The sequence below is a fragment of the Copadichromis virginalis genome, linkage group LG11 (genome assembly GCF_057382275.1).
Source record: "Copadichromis virginalis isolate Kocher_CV1m ecotype Utaka linkage group LG11, C_Virginalis_male_GT1.1, whole genome shotgun sequence".
Classification (NCBI taxonomy): domain Eukaryota; kingdom Metazoa; phylum Chordata; class Actinopteri; order Cichliformes; family Cichlidae; genus Copadichromis; species Copadichromis virginalis.
Genome location: NC_140628.1, coordinates 35,223,817 through 35,241,217, shown reverse-complemented (window position 1 = coordinate 35,241,217; position 17,401 = coordinate 35,223,817). Strand labels below are relative to the sequence as shown.

Here is a 17,401-nt window from a genome sequence, read left to right as displayed (position 1 = left end):
CACTGACACTGATCACAAAGGCAGACGTCTTCTCCTAGACTTGTTGCTTTAATTCCACCAGAACATTTAGCTGTCAAAAACTAAACGCAGAGATTTTTTACCTTGTGTTTCATTTTAAAACTCCTCTGTTGGAGCGCTGCTCAAATCTTCTTGCACTCCTCAAATGTTAAACTCCAATGCAAATAAGTCTGCCTGAAAACGGTTCACAGCAGTGCATTGTTTGTGCTATGCCGCTCTGTCCTCACCTATCAATGACCTCTTTCTGGTGCGGACCCCCACACAGTCAGCTGTGCAAGACGAGAACTTGGACCAGTTGGTCAGCTGGCAGTCATCCTGGCAGGGGAGCTGACAGCGCTGAGTGATGGCAGGCATGGCCTTGGCAAATTTCAGACACTCACTGATATCGGCCTGCGTCCCGTCCAGCTGGCGGCAGGACACGGCTGGAAGAATGAGAGGAAGTCGGGTCAGAAGACCCCATTAGAACATTAAACATTGTGATTTAATGACTGATTGTTTCAACAGATTGATTGGAAGTCGTAACATGAATGGAAAGTTAAAGACATTGTTGAAAGGTAATCAAAAGTTGAATGTTTATAGGAACACTAATGTCAAAAAAAAAACAAACATTCAAGTTGAGATGACTAAATACCATTTTTCACGACTGTTACTGTTACAGTTTACTTTACTTTTTTGATGCATTTTCCATTTGCAGGACTTCCTCTGAATCTTACTTCATCACAGCATATTTTGATTTTGTAGACAAAACAAAATGTCCTAAAAAGTAGTAAAATATAAAGTATTTAGCTCTACATTCAGCAATTCCAAAATGAGAAACAAACTTATATGTTGTATTTGTGCACAATAAAAATATAAACGCAAGGGTCATTCATATTTCATATAGGGTGGTTGCTTCCAGTTCAACCACAGTAGATTTCCCTGCAATGAAGCATGAAAATCTCACTTACGTTAAATGTCTAAATTTTACAGGAAGGAAAAGTTCAGCAAGGTACTCTCAGCTAATCCCTTATTTCCCAAGAGCCTACCACGGCACACGGATCTGCATCTTTGATTTGGTACAGATTTTACGCCTTTCCTGACACATTCCTCCCATTTATTGAGGCTTGGGACCAACACTCGGAGTACACTAGCTTGTGACTTCCTGAGGCTGGGTTTGTATCTCCTCCCAGTCTCAGACCTGCTCAGTATTTAGGTCAGAAAGCTTGACTCTAATAGTTCAATAATTTAACAACCAGTGTTCCAGTTATTTGTGCATTATGCACACAATATATAAAGTTAAGGTGAGTTGAGTTGCAGACGGGCTTATAGGCACATTTGGTTTCCTATGGAAAGAAATATCTGCTGTCTGTAGTTTGATGTTATATTTTTACTGCACAGATAAAAACTAGACAGCAAAAGTGATATTTTTGCCTCATGATATTGCTGTGTTTTAAAAAAGCAATATAGTATATTATACATTTAGCACTTGCAGAAGTCATTTAATAGAGGTAAAGCTTGACTAATAAAAGAGTTTTGTCAGCCAAGAAAAATTTAAGGGAGTGAAAACTTGAGATATCACTAACTATGCTAATAGGATTTATATAGATTTATAAATACATATCTTTATATGTATTTATAAACTCTCTCTATATATGTAAACACTATTGGGTTCATTAAATCACCTGAATAACCTTTCAGTTATGTAAGTCACAAGAGCATGCTAGTAACACGGGCACTGCTTGGTTTCTATTTATGGCCACAACCAGAAAACAAAATGAAACTTAACATTACTCTAAGGTTACAATTCATAAAGAAGATGCCACATTGAAGATTCGCTTAACCAACAAATGATGTTACTTATAAACAAAGATAAATAAACCATTTGGGTCTTGGCCCGGTACACAATAGACTATAGGAGCCAGGACTTTCCCCTCTAAACTAATTTAATAGTAAATGAAATAAGCTAAATAACCCCCCCCCCCACACACACACACACACACACAAACACACAAAGAAGAAAGGAACTGAGGGGACTGGAGAGCTGTTCACTCCTCAGTCCCAATCCTTTGCTCAATAAGGGCCAGGAAGACCAATAATTAACTTCTGTTCAGCTATGATGCTACTCTGCTACATGTGCTGTCAGAGTCAGAGCTACTATAGAGCTATACCCAATTTATTTTTTCTGCATTATAATTTTTTTTTCATCATGTCAATATAAAATCTGTAAAAATGATCACCTAATTAAATCAGATATTATTGCTAGTGCACTAACATTGTCAATTGGCTAGATAGATCGATCGATCGATTGATAGATCTTTATTAATCCCACGGGTAGGTTCCTCCGGAAAATTTAGTGTCCAGCAGCAGAACACAGACAAAATTTTTCTTAGTAAGAAAAAATAAAGGGGAAAAAAAGAATATGAATACAAGTATAAAAATAACATATAGAAGCCAAAATGTCTATTGCTATAGATAAAGCTCTTTCAGAACTACACAACACAATCTACAACCTCTGACAGGCCAAGTAGTTCTTGTGACAAGTGAAATGACTTTGATATGTGAAATCACTGAAGTGCCCCTTTAATTAGGAGTTCTTAACCCACTCGTGAGCACGATGACTTGAAATATAGATTTAAAGGGAGCGGATGAAAAATAGATCAGAACTTTACGATTCAGATTAGCTCTCAGGGGGGTTTAATAACAATTAAGAAAAGAGCAGACACAAAAGCATCTCTCCCTCAATTGGTTTAAAGCCCAGAAGTCAATTTGTCTTTGACTGCATCATCCTTTCCTTTGTTCTTTCAATAAAGGGTAGTACTTGTGTTGCTGCAATATTTCATTTTCTTGTGATGCAGACATTCTGCAGGGCTGTACCTTCATAGAGAAATCAATCTCTAAGCACATTTTGCTGAACCCCCGTGGGCACCGCTATTGGTTTGGAAAGCCTCCGTCGGCTGGTGTGTTAGGTCAGGTCTTATATTGTTGTGTGTGTGTATGTGTGTGACAGAGTGGCTGTGTTCAAGAAAGAGAAAGAGAACAGCACAAGCCCTCTGTTCTGTGTGTTTAATAATGCCACTATAGGGTTTTTCCACCCTCTAAGGAAAGCCTCTTTCCAGGTAAACAACACAATACGCTGTCAGGAAACACGGACCAGAAAGGACAGCGTGTCTCATTTGGTCTGAGTCGATGACAAAATGATTTCTGCCATTTGGAAGTGACAGAAGTGTGAAAACCAGTGCAGGAGAGTCTGAACTTCAAGTGTCACATGGCATCAAGTCACAGAGAAGCTGCACAGAATCTGGAAAAATAAGGTCTATAATGGACCTTAAAGCATTTTCATAAACCGATTCTTCTGTCCATTAATGCAAGCTAGCAAAGGCGAGACAGAAAAATAAGCACTAATAATGGCTTTCCATAGGAGCTGGAAATGAAATTGATCATTCTGCGTGACCCCCCTGAAATTGGATTTTTATGAAAGCCTCCTAGGACTCTATAGTGTACCCATTCTCTATAAAATGGCGAGAGGAAATATGCTTTTAAAGAGAGAGAGCCACAACTCTTAAAGTACTTGTCACTTGTGCGTGAAGTCGATATGAACAGGGGTCTGGGCTGTTGTGTGCTATAGGCACGGTGAAGCATCTTCTTCTAAATTTGAGCAAGAGATATTCGATTAAAATTGCATGACAAGAGCCCGAGGTGGAAAAAAAAAGCCAGCAGTGAAACAAGCCAAGCTGTCAAACAAGCCTCAAGAGGAGGATGATAAGGTGTGAGCACATTTCCTTCCCAAACTCTAGAGGATTACAAATAAATAAAAAAATAAAATAAAAACAACTGGAGGAAAAAAGTAAAAGGAAGAAAAATATCTTTTACTGCTGATGTTTATAGGAGTGTCATCTTCAGTTTGGGCCACGTTGTGTGAGTGGGAGGATTTGATGCGTACTCTAACTAAATTGGCCTATTCTCCAAACCTTGGCACATCCATCTGCTGCTTCATGGCTGGGCTCCAGATGCTCCGCAATGAGCAAAAATTAAATTTAGGGTGATTAGGAATGGCTCAGGGACGGTGCAGGGGGAAACAGGGGACGGAGAGATTTGTTTCTATACCTCGTGTTTGAATCCCTGGTCCACAGGTCTCTTGTGCACCCGGAGTGTCCTGTCTGAGAAACCAGGTGACCAGCTGGCACTTCCTCCATTTGTGGGTTTTCCACCTAGAATAAATAAAATAAGTACATACATATAATTGCTACAATAATATTCATTAACACAGCAACATCTTGCAAAGCACCAGGTCAGAGTCTGAATAGAATAAACTCATTTACAGCACAGTAATGCTGTGTTCTGCCCACACAGTATCAGCCCAGTTAAGGCCACATCTGGATGAGGTATTACATTGGAAATAGAAAGCATGTCCCACTTGACAGCTAACGGTTTTGTCCTGCATGACATGTCACCATGAATGAAAACCAACTCTGCATCTGGAAAACCTCATGACTTTCCAACAGAAAGACAAGCATGCTAGATGATTTTTAAGTCTTCCACGGATGTTCTATCGTTTCTCTGAGGTTGACCAAAAGGAGCAATAAGTGCTGCACCAGCTGTCTCGTTGTACAGGCGTAAACATGATAAAATACAACTGAAGCGATGCAGTGTAGCTAGGCAGAACTGTGAAAAGCAAAACAGCCTTTATGATACGCACTGCTTTGGTTGGTTTACATAATTTTCCTGGATTATAACCTACTTCTTAATGATTAGCACACTGTGAAAGCACACAGGACTGATCTGGAAACATCACTTGTCGTGTCTCTCAGCACTGAAAAGAAAAATTTGCACATCTAGGAAATTTAGGAAAAATGCACTGTGTTGCGAAAATAAGAGAAAAGGTCTGCCTGACCAGACAGGTACAGTGGGGCAAAAAAGTATTTAGTCAGCCACCGATTGTGCAAGTTCCCCCACTTAAAATGATGACAGAGGTCAGTAATTTGCACCAGAGGTACACTTCAACTGTGAGAGACAGAATGTGAAAAAAAAAATCCATGAATCCACATGGTAGGATTTGTAAAGAATTTATTCGTAAATCAGGGTGGAAAATAAGTATTTGGTCAATAACAAAAATACAACTCAATACTTTGTAACATAACCTTTGTTGGCAATAACAGAGGTCAAACGTTTACTATAGGTCTTTACCAGGTTTGCACACACAGTAGCTGGTATTTTGGCCCATTCCTCCATGCAGATCTTCTCGAGAGCAGTGATGTTTTGGGGCTGTCGCCGAGCAACACGGACTTTCAACTCCCGCCACAGATTTTCTATGGGGTTGAGGTCTGGAGACTGGCTAGGCCACTCCAGGACTTTCAAATGCTTCTTACGGAGCCACTCCTTTGTTGCCCGGGCGGTGTGTTTTGGATCATTGTCATGTTGGAAGACCCAGCCGCATTTCATCTTCAAAGTTCTCACTGATGGAAGGAGGTTTTGGCTCAAAATCTCACGATACATGGCCCCATTCATTCTGTCCTTAACACGGATCAGTCGTCCTGTCCCCTTGGCAGAAAAACAGCCCCATAGCATGATGTTTCCACCCCCATGCTTCACAGTAGGTATGGTGTTCTTGGGATGCAACTCAGTATTCTTCTTCCTCCAAACACGACGAGTTGAGTTTATACCAAAAAGTTCTACTTTGGTTTCATCTGACCACATGACATTCTCCCAATCCTCTGCTGTATCATCCATGTGCTCTCTGGCAAACTTCAGACGGGCCTGGACATGCACTGGCTTCAGCAGCGGAACACGTCTGGCACTGCGGGATTTGATTCCCTGCCGTTGTAGTGTGTTACTGATGGTGACCTTTGTTACTTTGGTCCCAGCTCTCTGCAGGTCATTCACCAGGTCCCCCCGTGTGGTTCTGGGATCTTTGCTCACCGTTCTCATGATCATTTTGACCCCACGGGATGAGATCTTGCGTGGAGCCCCAGATCGAGGGAGATTATCAGTGGTCTTGTATGTCTTCCATTTTCTGATGATTGCTCCCACAGTTGATTTTTTCACACCAAGCTGCTTGCCTATTGTAGATTCACTCTTCCCAGTCTGGTGCAGGTCTACAATACTTTTCCTGGTGTCCTTTGAGAGCTCTTTGGTCTTGGCCATGGCGGAGTTTGGAGTCTGACTGTTTGAGGCTGTGGACAGGTGTCTTTTATACAGATGATGAGTTCAAACAGGTGCCATTCATACAGGTAACGAGTGGGGGACAGAAAAGCGTCTTACAGAAGACGTTACAGGTCTATGAGAGCCAGAGATTTTCCTTGTTTGAGGTGACCAAATACTTATTTGCCACCCTGATTTACGAATAAATTCTTTACAAATCCTACCATGTGAATTCATGGATTTTTTTTTCACATTCTGTCTCTCACAGTTGAAGTGTACCTCTGGTGCAAATTACTGACCTCTGTCATCATTTTAAGTGGGGGAACTTGCACAATCGGTGGCTGACTAAATACTTTTTTGCCCCACTGTAACAGTGATTTGTGCTGAAAAAACAATTACACTAATGAAAAGGCACGATTATGACTCACACAGCCACAGCAGCTGTTTTACAGGTACAAATCTAATCAAGTCTGAGCACAATGAGGCTGAGTGATTTTAGAAAAATATGCCATTTCCAACTTTTCAGATATAGTGCACACATCATTAAATGTTATCTGGTCACTATTTCAAACAAGGAAAATGTACATAACCGATTTTTATTTATTTACTTTTTAAATCTGAACATTTAAATGTATTGAAAATAATCCGTTTTGGTCGAAAATAACCATTACATCCGAATGTGGGCCTTGAGGCAACATTTTGGCACTTATATTGGCACCATATAAATGAATCTGAACTGAAAGCCTTACACACAGTGTGCCTGCACAAATAAAAGTGAAATTCATAGACGGATGCAGAGTGGCTGCAGAATAACCAACTTAGAATAACATAGGATTGCTGGATAGCAATTGGCAGTAAAATAAACACTGGTGTTGCTGACTGTGCCGTATGAAAAGAGAAAGTCTAAATAAAGAGTAAAGTATAAAGGGGTCTGTGCTGTTGTTTGAATTTGTATTCTTCACACAGTATCAGGGAAGGGTCTCATTAAACAACCATGCACATACATCCAGAGTCTTGCAACAGGTATGTCTGCTGCCACCACCTAACCATGATGTCACCATCAGAGAGTTAATCTGGAATTAGAAAGAAGACAAAGACAGTCTAAACCCACAGAAGACCTGCGGTGCTGCTTCAAAGGAAAAAGGATAGATGCTGATCTTTTGGGGTCTTTTTTGTCTTTATATGATGTTTATTCATCAATAACAGCTACTTGCAGCAGCACTTTTGAACTCCTTTTAATCCTGCCTTTGTTTTTTGTCTTTTTTGTGTAATACATTCTTGTATTGACCATGAAATAATGCTTCATCATCACTGTAATATGAACATGCAAAACAAAAAAGCACATTGCTATTAAATATGAACAAGCTTAAAATATGTTATTGTATTTTGCATTTTTCAGTGTTTGGGCTCTGTATAGGTCCTGTTATACTCGACTATGTTATCACAAGTGTCAGCTTTTCCGCATATTGTGCAGGCCAATACACAGGAGTGCCCAAACCTACTTTCTTTGTAAGACTTTAAAAGTTTGGTAGTGATCAAACATTTATTTTGCAAAATTAGAAATTTTTGGGCAGCACAGATGGAGGACATTTTTCTAAAAAGTGCACCCCTTTTGTCCTCAGACACAGCAATCCAAAAATTACTGTCCGTTTCAATTTTACTTAGTACACGCAACAAATAAAAAATGCCTCTCCTCCTCTGATATTGTGTGTCTTTTGGGCTAATGGTTCCTGAACATACGTTTGCACACAGGGATCTTTGTGTTTTGTTAAAATTGCACTTGACATGACATTTTCAATCTGTGACAGCTGAGATAGGCTCCCCCCCGTGACCTTGATGTGGATAACCAGAAGAATTCAAATGGATGAGGTTCTATAATGAAAGTCTTCTTTTTGCTTCACAATTTTTCTTTATATCTATATGCAGGTGATAAATTGCTTCTAATCTCCTCAGTATCACAAAGTAATCTGTTCTGGAGAATGAATGACAAGCTGCTTGAATAAAATAACAATTTTAACTCATGACCCCAGAGATGTCAATGTGCAATGTCCCGTTATCTTCTAAGTAAGTCTCTGATCTGGCTAATTCTGCTCTGAAGCATTCGACGCTTCCCTTTGCACACACTTGCCTTTATTCACTGCAGAGCCCAATGCTCTAACCAGTGATTGGACTAGAAAACTGACACTTTCTTTAAATGTCATGTGCTCATCCAGCCTTAAGACAACATATTTTTACTTCTAATCAGTATATGACAGCTCCATTGATCCAAGATTACAATGTACTCGCTTCTCTCCAACTATTTATTTTTTAGAATCTAAAACATACTATTTGTTTTTTTAACTTCTATTTCCAGCACATTCCACAAAAATGTTCAGCATGAGCTGTCAGGTGCATCTAAGCCATTTGTTATGTCACACTCACATCCTGAGTAAGCACAATGTTGCTCATGTCAGCCCATGTTTTTTATAGATATGCCCATAAAAGTCTTTATAATAATATATATTTTACAAAGAAACACCTTAAAGTCAGATATGATAATAAAAACTATGTTAATGATGTTGGCTAATAGTGCTAACATTAGCTTTACAAGCTAAAAAGATGAACAACTTAAAAGCCATAAAAATCTGAAGGTTTGTTTGTTTTTAGGGCTTAAAACATTAAAATGAAGTGGGAATGAAGTCTAATCAACGACTTTACCAACCCCTTTCTAACTGGATCTGATCCAAACACCTTGATACAGTCGATGTATATTCATTGACTGTACTCAAGCCAGTAAAAATCAATTATGGGTTAAATAAATCAATAAATGATAAAAAAAAGTAAATAAAATAATTTATGTTCCAGATATGGGGGTACAATGAGAAACAAACAAAAAAAATAAAAATGCAAAAATCAAGTAAAAAAAAAAAAAAGAAAGTTCACAAACTGTCCTTTGATTACAGTAAAAACATGAAAAACTAACATTTGTGGATAAACAAACATTTGTGGTTGCACAACAGCTGACAAGAAGAGACTACAGAGGGTCATCAGAACTGCAGAGAAGGTGATCGGCTGTCCACTCCCCTACCTGGACTTAATTGCCAGCTCAAGATGTCTCTCCAGAGCCAGGGCAATTATAAAGGACCACCTCCATCCTAACCACCACCTCTTCAACATCCTGCCCTCTGGAAAAAGGCTCAGATCCATCAGGTGCAAAACCAACAGACTAAAGAACAGCTTCTTCCCGTGGGCTGTCAGAACTCTTAATGCAAACTAAGAGTGTGTAAAGACTTCCCCAACACATCCACCCTGACACTGCTGTTGATCATCTATGTGCAATATCTCAGTCTTTCCATGTTCTGTGCAATATTTTTGGCTCATGTGCAATTATTTTGGTCCCAGTCTGTTTCAATGTTTCCTACACATACACCAGGTCAGGAGACAACTGAGGAAGCTTCGCCCCAGAAAGGCAGCAGGCCCAGACAAGGTGTGTCCTAGGATGCTAAAGGCGTGTGCTGCTGAACTTGGGGAGCCGCTACAACGAGTCTTCAACCTCAGTCTGCGACTGGGGAGAGTGCCCGCCCTATGGAAGACATCCTGCATCGTCCCGGTCCCCAAAAAGAACCGGCCCAATGAGCTGAATGACTTCCGACCGGTGGCACTGACGTCACATCTTATGAAGACTCTAGAGCGGCTCTTCCTCAACCTCCTCCGACCACAGGTACAACATGCCCAGGACCCACTACAGTTTGCATACAAGGCGGGTGTCGGAGTGGAGGATGCCATCCTGTACCTCCTACACAGAGCCCACTCACACCTGGATGGGGGAAAAGGCACGGTCAGGATCCTGTTTCTTGACTTTTCCAGTGCCTTTAATACCATCCGGCCCTGTATGCTTCAAGAAAAACTGAACAGGATGGAGGTGGACCCCTGCCTGGTGGCTTGGATCTCCGACTACCTCACCGACAGACCACAGTACGTCAGGCTGAAGGACATCACGTCTGACACAGTGGTCAGCAGCACAGGAGCACCACAGGGAACTGTGCTGTCCCCTCTTCTCTTCACCCTGTACACCTCTGACTTCTGCTACAACTCTGAATTATGCCACATTCAGAAGTTTGCAGACGACACAGCCATCATGGGGTGTATCTGGGATGATCAGGAAGAGGAGTACAGAAGTCTGGTGAGGAACTTTGTCGCATGGAGTCACACAAACCACCTGCAACTCAACACCTCAAAGACTATGGAACTGGACTTCGGGAGGTCTAGAGCAGGTCCACTGCCGGTTCAGATAGAGGGGGAGGAGGTGGAGGTGGTCAACAAGTACAAGTACCTCGGGCTGTGGGTGGACAATAAACTGGACTGGTCATACAACACAGAGCACCTGTATAAAAAAGCCCAAAGCCGACTGTACTTCCTCAGGAGGCTGAGGTCTTTTAACATCTGCAGGAAGCTCCTGAGGATGTTTTACCAGTCGGTGGTTGCTGGAGTACTTTTCTATGCTGTGGTGTGCTGGGGGAGCAGCACAGCAAAGAAGGACTCATCCAGGCTGGAGAAACTGATCAGGAGGGCTAGCTCTGTGGTCGGCATGAAGCTGGACACTCTGGTGACAGTGGCAGAGAAAAGGACATTAAAGAAACTGATGGACATTATGGACAATGCCAGGCATCCTCTGCACACGGCCATAAACAATCAGAAGAGTCTGTTCAGTGACAGGTTGCTTCTCCCAAAGACAAGAACTAACAGACTTAAAAACTCCTTTGTCCCACACGCCATCAGACTGTTTAACTCCTCCCTGGAGGGGAGAGGGAGGGGAAACAGGAGGACAAAGGAGGGAACAACTAAGCTGTAGTGCCTCTTCACCTCACTGTGCAATACCTTTTGTGCAATACTTTTGTAAATAGTCAACGGTGCAATAGACTCAATACTTGAAATGTGCAATTCACTTGTATTTTTATTTTTATTCCTATTTATTCTATTTATCCCCTTCGTATATTTTATTTATATTGTCTCTGTATTTATATATATGTGTGTGTGTATAACTCTGTAACTTCTGTCGGTGCTGTGCTTTTTTGGAAATCGAATTTCCCAGAGGAACCCACCCGAGGGATTAATAAAGTTCTATCTTATCTTATCTTATCTTATCTTACCACGTATATAGTTCCACTCACATATGTATACATATACACTGTTTTTTATTTTATTCTCTTTATTTAATTATTTATTTATTTTTCGCCTTCGTTGTATATTGGTTTCTCTTCTTCTTACTTTAGCACCTTTGTGGTTCAGCTACCCAATTTCGCTGTGCAAGAAACTGCACAATGACAATAAAAAGCTCTCTAAGTCTCTAAACAGGTGAAGTTCAGGTTGGACCTGTAAGCAAACTAACACTTGGGAGTTTTCAAGAGCTGCATATTAAATCATATAAAAGTTACATCATCGTGAAATAAAACATCAGGTTGTCATAGCTAGAGCAGTTACATGTCTAGTCAAGCATCATAGTCCCTCTTCAGTTAAATGAATTATTCTCATTTTAACATTTATGTTATACATGATGCAAAGTGCTGCATATTTCAATGGCATTTTAAACATGATTTGACTGATGACTTATTAAACACAGAACATGTGTTATAGTTTGTTTTTTTTTTGTTTTTTTTTAGCTTTTTAAAAGCTCTTAAACTACACACAAACTATTTGTTTGGCCAGTATTTACAGTCATCCATTACAGTGTGCTCAGTTTAGAAACGTTTTTTTCTGTGGTTTAATCAACGAGTCACCAGGAAGATACCTGCTCACCACAAAGATAGAATCAAGTTGGTTGCAGCACCTTGTCACCATAAGAAAGGATAGCACAGCTACATGGCACAGCTTGGTTTATATAACCAGAATATCCAGGTTTCTTTATCACAGAGTAAAACCCCGCTACCACTTATTGCTTTTTTGTCATATTTAATCAAACTGTGTAGACTTTCACCTTTATTTTCACACTTTTTTGAATAACATTTATTAGAAAAAAGTAAAGGAAAAAAGTTAAATTGCGGTGGAAAAAAGATTTCAATTTATATTCTAAGATAAACTCTCGACACCACGGAAATGTCACAGTCTGAAATTAATAAACTGGATTATTGGATTTCCCCCTGTAATTTTTCCTGATAAAACAACCTCGTTTCCAGTTTTCATCACTAAACTATTCATTTCTGACCAAAGGCTTTGATTTGAACACAAATTAAAGCCAAAGAGACTGATGAGACTGGCATAGATATCCAATAAGACAAAACGCTGACATTATTTTTACTTTATCTCATTAGTTAGTCCATAACTTACATCTATTTTGTCTCTCATGGTGGCAAACAAGGAGTTAACAAGAAAGTGTGCACATATAAATAAACACATGCAGCTGGTATTTTGAGAGGTGGGAACAGAAAGTCAGACTGACAGAGTTTGCAGGTGTAGAGAAAATCTGTATCTTTATATCATAGTTGAATCTTTTGATGTTTGTTAAATATTCTAATAAATTATTAAATTAAAATTTGGCTGTTTGGGATATGCTGTTGGTTTGTATTTTGGCTTTTTAGGGCTGCAAGTGAAAACCATTTAAACACAAAAGTAGAGCATAGAACAAAAAACAACAACAACAAAAATCTGTGCAATGAGCCTCAAGGTTGAAACATTTTAAAACCCACGGGTACATTGTCCATGTGACAAAACATTCAAACAGCAACAACAGTGTTTGTCGACACCTGAAGGCGGCTGTCGTGCGCTTACCTGAAACCGGGACAGATTTTGGGGACCTCACAGTCCCTCTCTTCTTCGAGCACCTCTGGACATTCCTGCCCTCCGTTGGATGGCATCTGGATGATAAGACGTTTCCTTGATTGCTTTTTCTTCACAGCAATACCAGCTGAAGGGACGCAGACAATTAATGAATTAAATTAAGAAATATGATGGAAAAGTGATGAGAAAAATGTCAAAATGATAAGCTGACTACTCTGTTAATAATCCTTGAAGAATGGACTTGGAGACTGCAACTGCCAATTCTAATTGGACAGCCAGCGTCAAAAGCGCACACTTGTGATTACTGGGGATATCAAGCCAACAACGATGATGCGGAAAAATCCCATTAGACCTTGGAACTGACTCAGATTAAATTTATGGTATTTACATGTGTGGCGATGCCCTCGAGTAGTTCATTAAGTTGAAACAAGCCTCTGGATAGCCCTATACTCTGCTTCAAACCTGGTCTCTTGTGTTCTGGGGGCCTCTGGATGTCTGGAGTTTTGATCTCCTCCATACCCGCTTCACACCCTGGAGGACGGGGCTGTGGCCCCCCCCCACACTCCCTAGCAGATCATTACATGGAGAAACCTTTGGAATGCAAGCATGCTGATCCACACAGGTATGCACACATGGGTATTCACAGACGCGGACTAAAGCTTTCTTGGCTGCTGCCTCAAAGCACACTGTGCGCTGTCTATCTTGCGTGCTGCACAATATCGTTTATTATTTAGTAAATATTGATATCTATGACTAGCTAGTTTATTGTGATGGTGCTTTGTTTTCTCTATTATTATGTTGCTCTTTGTTGTTTGCTGTCTTCTCTGTTTGTTTTTTTTTTTTTTTTTTTTTTTTTTTTTCTCCATACAGGTGACCCAGGAGTTCTTTTTTTTTTTCTCTCTCTTCCCCCCCCTTCTCACCGTCTCTTCTCCCCTTTGGTTTTCTTTCTTTCTCTCCCCCTCTTTCTCTCATTCATTCCCCCTGTCCTATTTATTAAAAAAAAAAAAAAAAAAAAAAAAATGACAAAGGATGAACTGAAGCTCTGCCATCACGTAATGTCGCATACTGCTGTTTCTGATGTCATTTAGAGAAAAAAAAAAAAAAAAAAAAAAAAAAAAAGCGCACACTTGTGATTACTGGGGATATCAAGCCAACAACGATGATGCGGAAAAATCCCATTAGACCTTGGAACTGACTCAGATTAAATTTATGGTATTTACATGTGTGGCGATGCCCTCGAGTAGTTCATTAAGTTGAAACAAGCCTCTGGATAGCCCTATACTCTGCTTCAAACCTTTCTACGTGGGTGGTGTGTAATTCTCTGCACAAGGTTAAGATATCAACAGCATCAAATTAAAATGCACTACCACCAGTAAAGCATGCTTAGACCGAAGAGATTTATGCCACCGTGTCACAGGAGGAGGTCATCAAAATACGGATGATAATGATTTTCACTCGTAAATCAACTTAATGTTTTTGCCACCACTCAACAGCTTGGGCAATGGCCGCCTGACGAAGGTGACCTCATCTGAAAACGTCTTCCTTTCACCGCTTGAAAACAACAACACCGACCACTTGCTGGCCGGAGCAAGCAGACTTGCCAGGCCCACTAACGGAGGTCAGCCCAAATGTTGTCCTACATGCCAGTCTATCAAATTAATGATCTGTAACGAGGCATGAGAGCATGTGTTTATGTGACAGTCATTGTCTTCAGCTCAGTGTAGGCCAGTGGTTCTTAACCTGGGTTCGATCGAACCCTAGGGGTTCGGTGAGTCGGTCTCAGGGGTTCGGCAGAGCCTTCGCCATGACATGCATGGCTCATTTTGTGCACCAGTAAAAAAAATCACATTTTATTTTTCACTAAAGAGGGGTTCAGTGAATGCGCATATGAAGCTGGTGGGGTTCGGTACCTCCAACAAGGTTAAGAACCACTGGTGTAGGCCAACCCAACTCTAGAGTTGTTGCACTTAGTCAATTAAAATTAGCTTCTGCGTTTTCCATTTTGTTATCTTTTATTATTATGTTATTACCAGCATATTATTGTCACCTCTGTCAACTATGATTGGAAATATTGTGACTATCCTGAAACCACCAAGGCCTGACTGACTGAATAAAGTACTTTTTACAACATAGAGGAATTTGGCACAACTTCACCCAATTCCAAGAAAGTCTAAAGAGGCCCAGCAACATTTTCAGTATAAAGAACAATTTAATGATTTGACCAGTTTATTTCGGCTTGCAGCCTTTATCAGGGCAAAACATGTTACAGGCCACATTTTAAAAAGCAAAAAAATTAAACAACCAATCACATATGTTCAATGTGCTCATCCACCAACCAGACACCAGCAAGGAGGCTAGGCCATGTGGTCATGTGGTATAAAGCCAGTCTTGGAGAGTGTCCACTATAAAAAATAAAACCTGGTACACACCCTGTTTAGCATTTAAACAGGACAAATCTAAATGAAGGGCAGTGTTTTAAGTTTTCCCCATCAATGTCATATACAACCAGTACAAGTGACACAAAAACAAAAAATAGAATGAAGAAAAGTAACATGTATGTAGATGCTTATTATTTAAAAGTACAAGCTAAGAAAATAAAAAATAAGAGATAAAAACATGAGAATGAAATTAAAGATGCATGATGAAAATACAATACCATAAATAAGCTGGTTTAATGGGAAAGTTGTCGGAGAGGACTTTACTTATTTAGACTTTATGTTCTTCTGTGTGTGCAAAGAAGCAGGGGAAGTTGTGCTGGAAACTTTGTTTCTTCAATACTCTTGAATTTTTTAACAGCAGCAACAACAGTTATCTATGAGCATGAATCGTTGTTTTTTCCTTCATACCTGCATCACATGTAATTGGACACGTTGCCCAGTCACTGAATGGGGTCATGATACAGTCCTTCTTGCAGGGCAGCTGGCATGGTCTCATTGTGCTTGGGCGAGGACCGTCTGGACACCTAAGCAAAAACAAAATCTCTTTATACATTCATCAAAACACAAGAGTATGAAGTCTAAACCTAAAAAGATTTACTCCTAAGAAAATAGTAATTTTGATAAAGCCAATGTATCTGACTAAATCTTTAATCTGTGGGTGCTGAGCAAGAACACTTCTTATGGGCTCTTTCTCTGCACTGGTTGTGTTACGTTGCCACAGCTCTGTACCAAACGGGCAGAGAAGCAGATGTCCATGTGGACCCTCACGCTCACCATTCAATGAAATTTATATCACTCAAACCTAAGCACACTCACAGACACAAAGAGTATAATCAAGGGCAGAATTTTTTTTATCATTTTAAACCATTGTTTTTCATTATTATCAAAAATCACAACATTTTATAGCAGAGGAATCCTTTAAATTCACTTAATGTGAATCCCTGTGAATAAAAGAAAAGAATTCATTTGCAGTAAGCATAGCAGAGCAGTGGTTCTCAAAGAAGGGTCTGGAAGCTTCTGGGAGACAACAGCCACAAGGTCCATAAAAATCATTTAGCTATAAATTATAAAATTGTACTCTATTATTTAAAAAGGGTCACAAAGAATAAAGGAAGCACTCTTCAGTGAGGCAAATTTTAGTGTTCAAAAAGCTAAATCCAGGAAATATTGCTAAATGTCTCAAGTGCCAGCATAACCCAAGACAAACAACTAAGGCACTCTGTCTTCAAGTGGAATTGTATTTTTAGTTTGCTCTTTGATCATAGTAGAGAAAAAACACAAGACAGATGACAGGTGCAAATCTACAGATGGGAGCAATTTATACCAAAACAAGCATACTGTGTCCTTTACTCCCACCCACGTTATCTTTGAGCCAACAGAAACTCTGCTTACACAAATCACATTAATGTGTCTCATTGTATTTAGAATGAAAAACTTCAGAATATCAATAGTTTCTGTGGTATCTTGCATTAAAAATTGTATCAGAAATAATATTTATAATTTTGAGAGATCTCTGGAAAATTGGATCCCCTGCAAAAAGTCATTGGCTACAGATAATTGAGTATGCCTACTGTAGACATAAAGAGAACCGCAGGATGAAGATAAAACAATATACGAATGTTGATGAAGTCATCACACGATGGTCCCATAAAAATAAAAAAAGAATATTTCATTAGCACTGATATAAACATCATACTTTTGTCCAGTGTTTCATTTCACTTTCTAATAAGGTTTCTTTTCAAAATAAAAGATCTTTAAAATATATTTTTATTGACTGCGTGCGTGATCACTGCTGCAAAACATGATGGTTTATTTAAGATATCAGAACTTGTAATGAGGGAAAAATTGAACTGAGTAACATTTAGATCTTCATGGCTCTTTTAATCTTTTGGCGAAGCATTTTACAGATATCAAAGGAGTTGCCAAACATGTGTTTTTGTGATTTCTGGAATTGAATTTAACATATTTGCAGCCCTATAACCAAAAAAATATAGTGTGTAGATTTAGCTGTATTTTTCCCCCCAACTTAAACCCACCCCCTATAGATTTTGGCATTTGTACCTAAAAAGACCAAG

General features: G+C 39.7%; 1 protein-coding gene across 1 annotated transcript in view; it reads right to left on the bottom strand.

The window, feature by feature from the left end:
- thsd7ab (thrombospondin, type I, domain containing 7Ab) overlaps positions 1–17,401 on the bottom strand; it is a 226,762-nt gene that overhangs the window by 78,786 nt on the left and 130,575 nt on the right. The window contains exons 10-13 of the mRNA XM_085472186.1: positions 15,735–15,850; positions 12,880–13,015; positions 4,102–4,205; positions 246–440 (exon numbers count right to left, since the gene is read on the bottom strand). Coding sequence (XP_085328312.1) covers positions 246–440; positions 4,102–4,205; positions 12,880–13,015; positions 15,735–15,850 — 551 coding nt within the window. The remainder of the gene's footprint in view (positions 1–245; positions 441–4,101; positions 4,206–12,879; positions 13,016–15,734; positions 15,851–17,401) is intronic.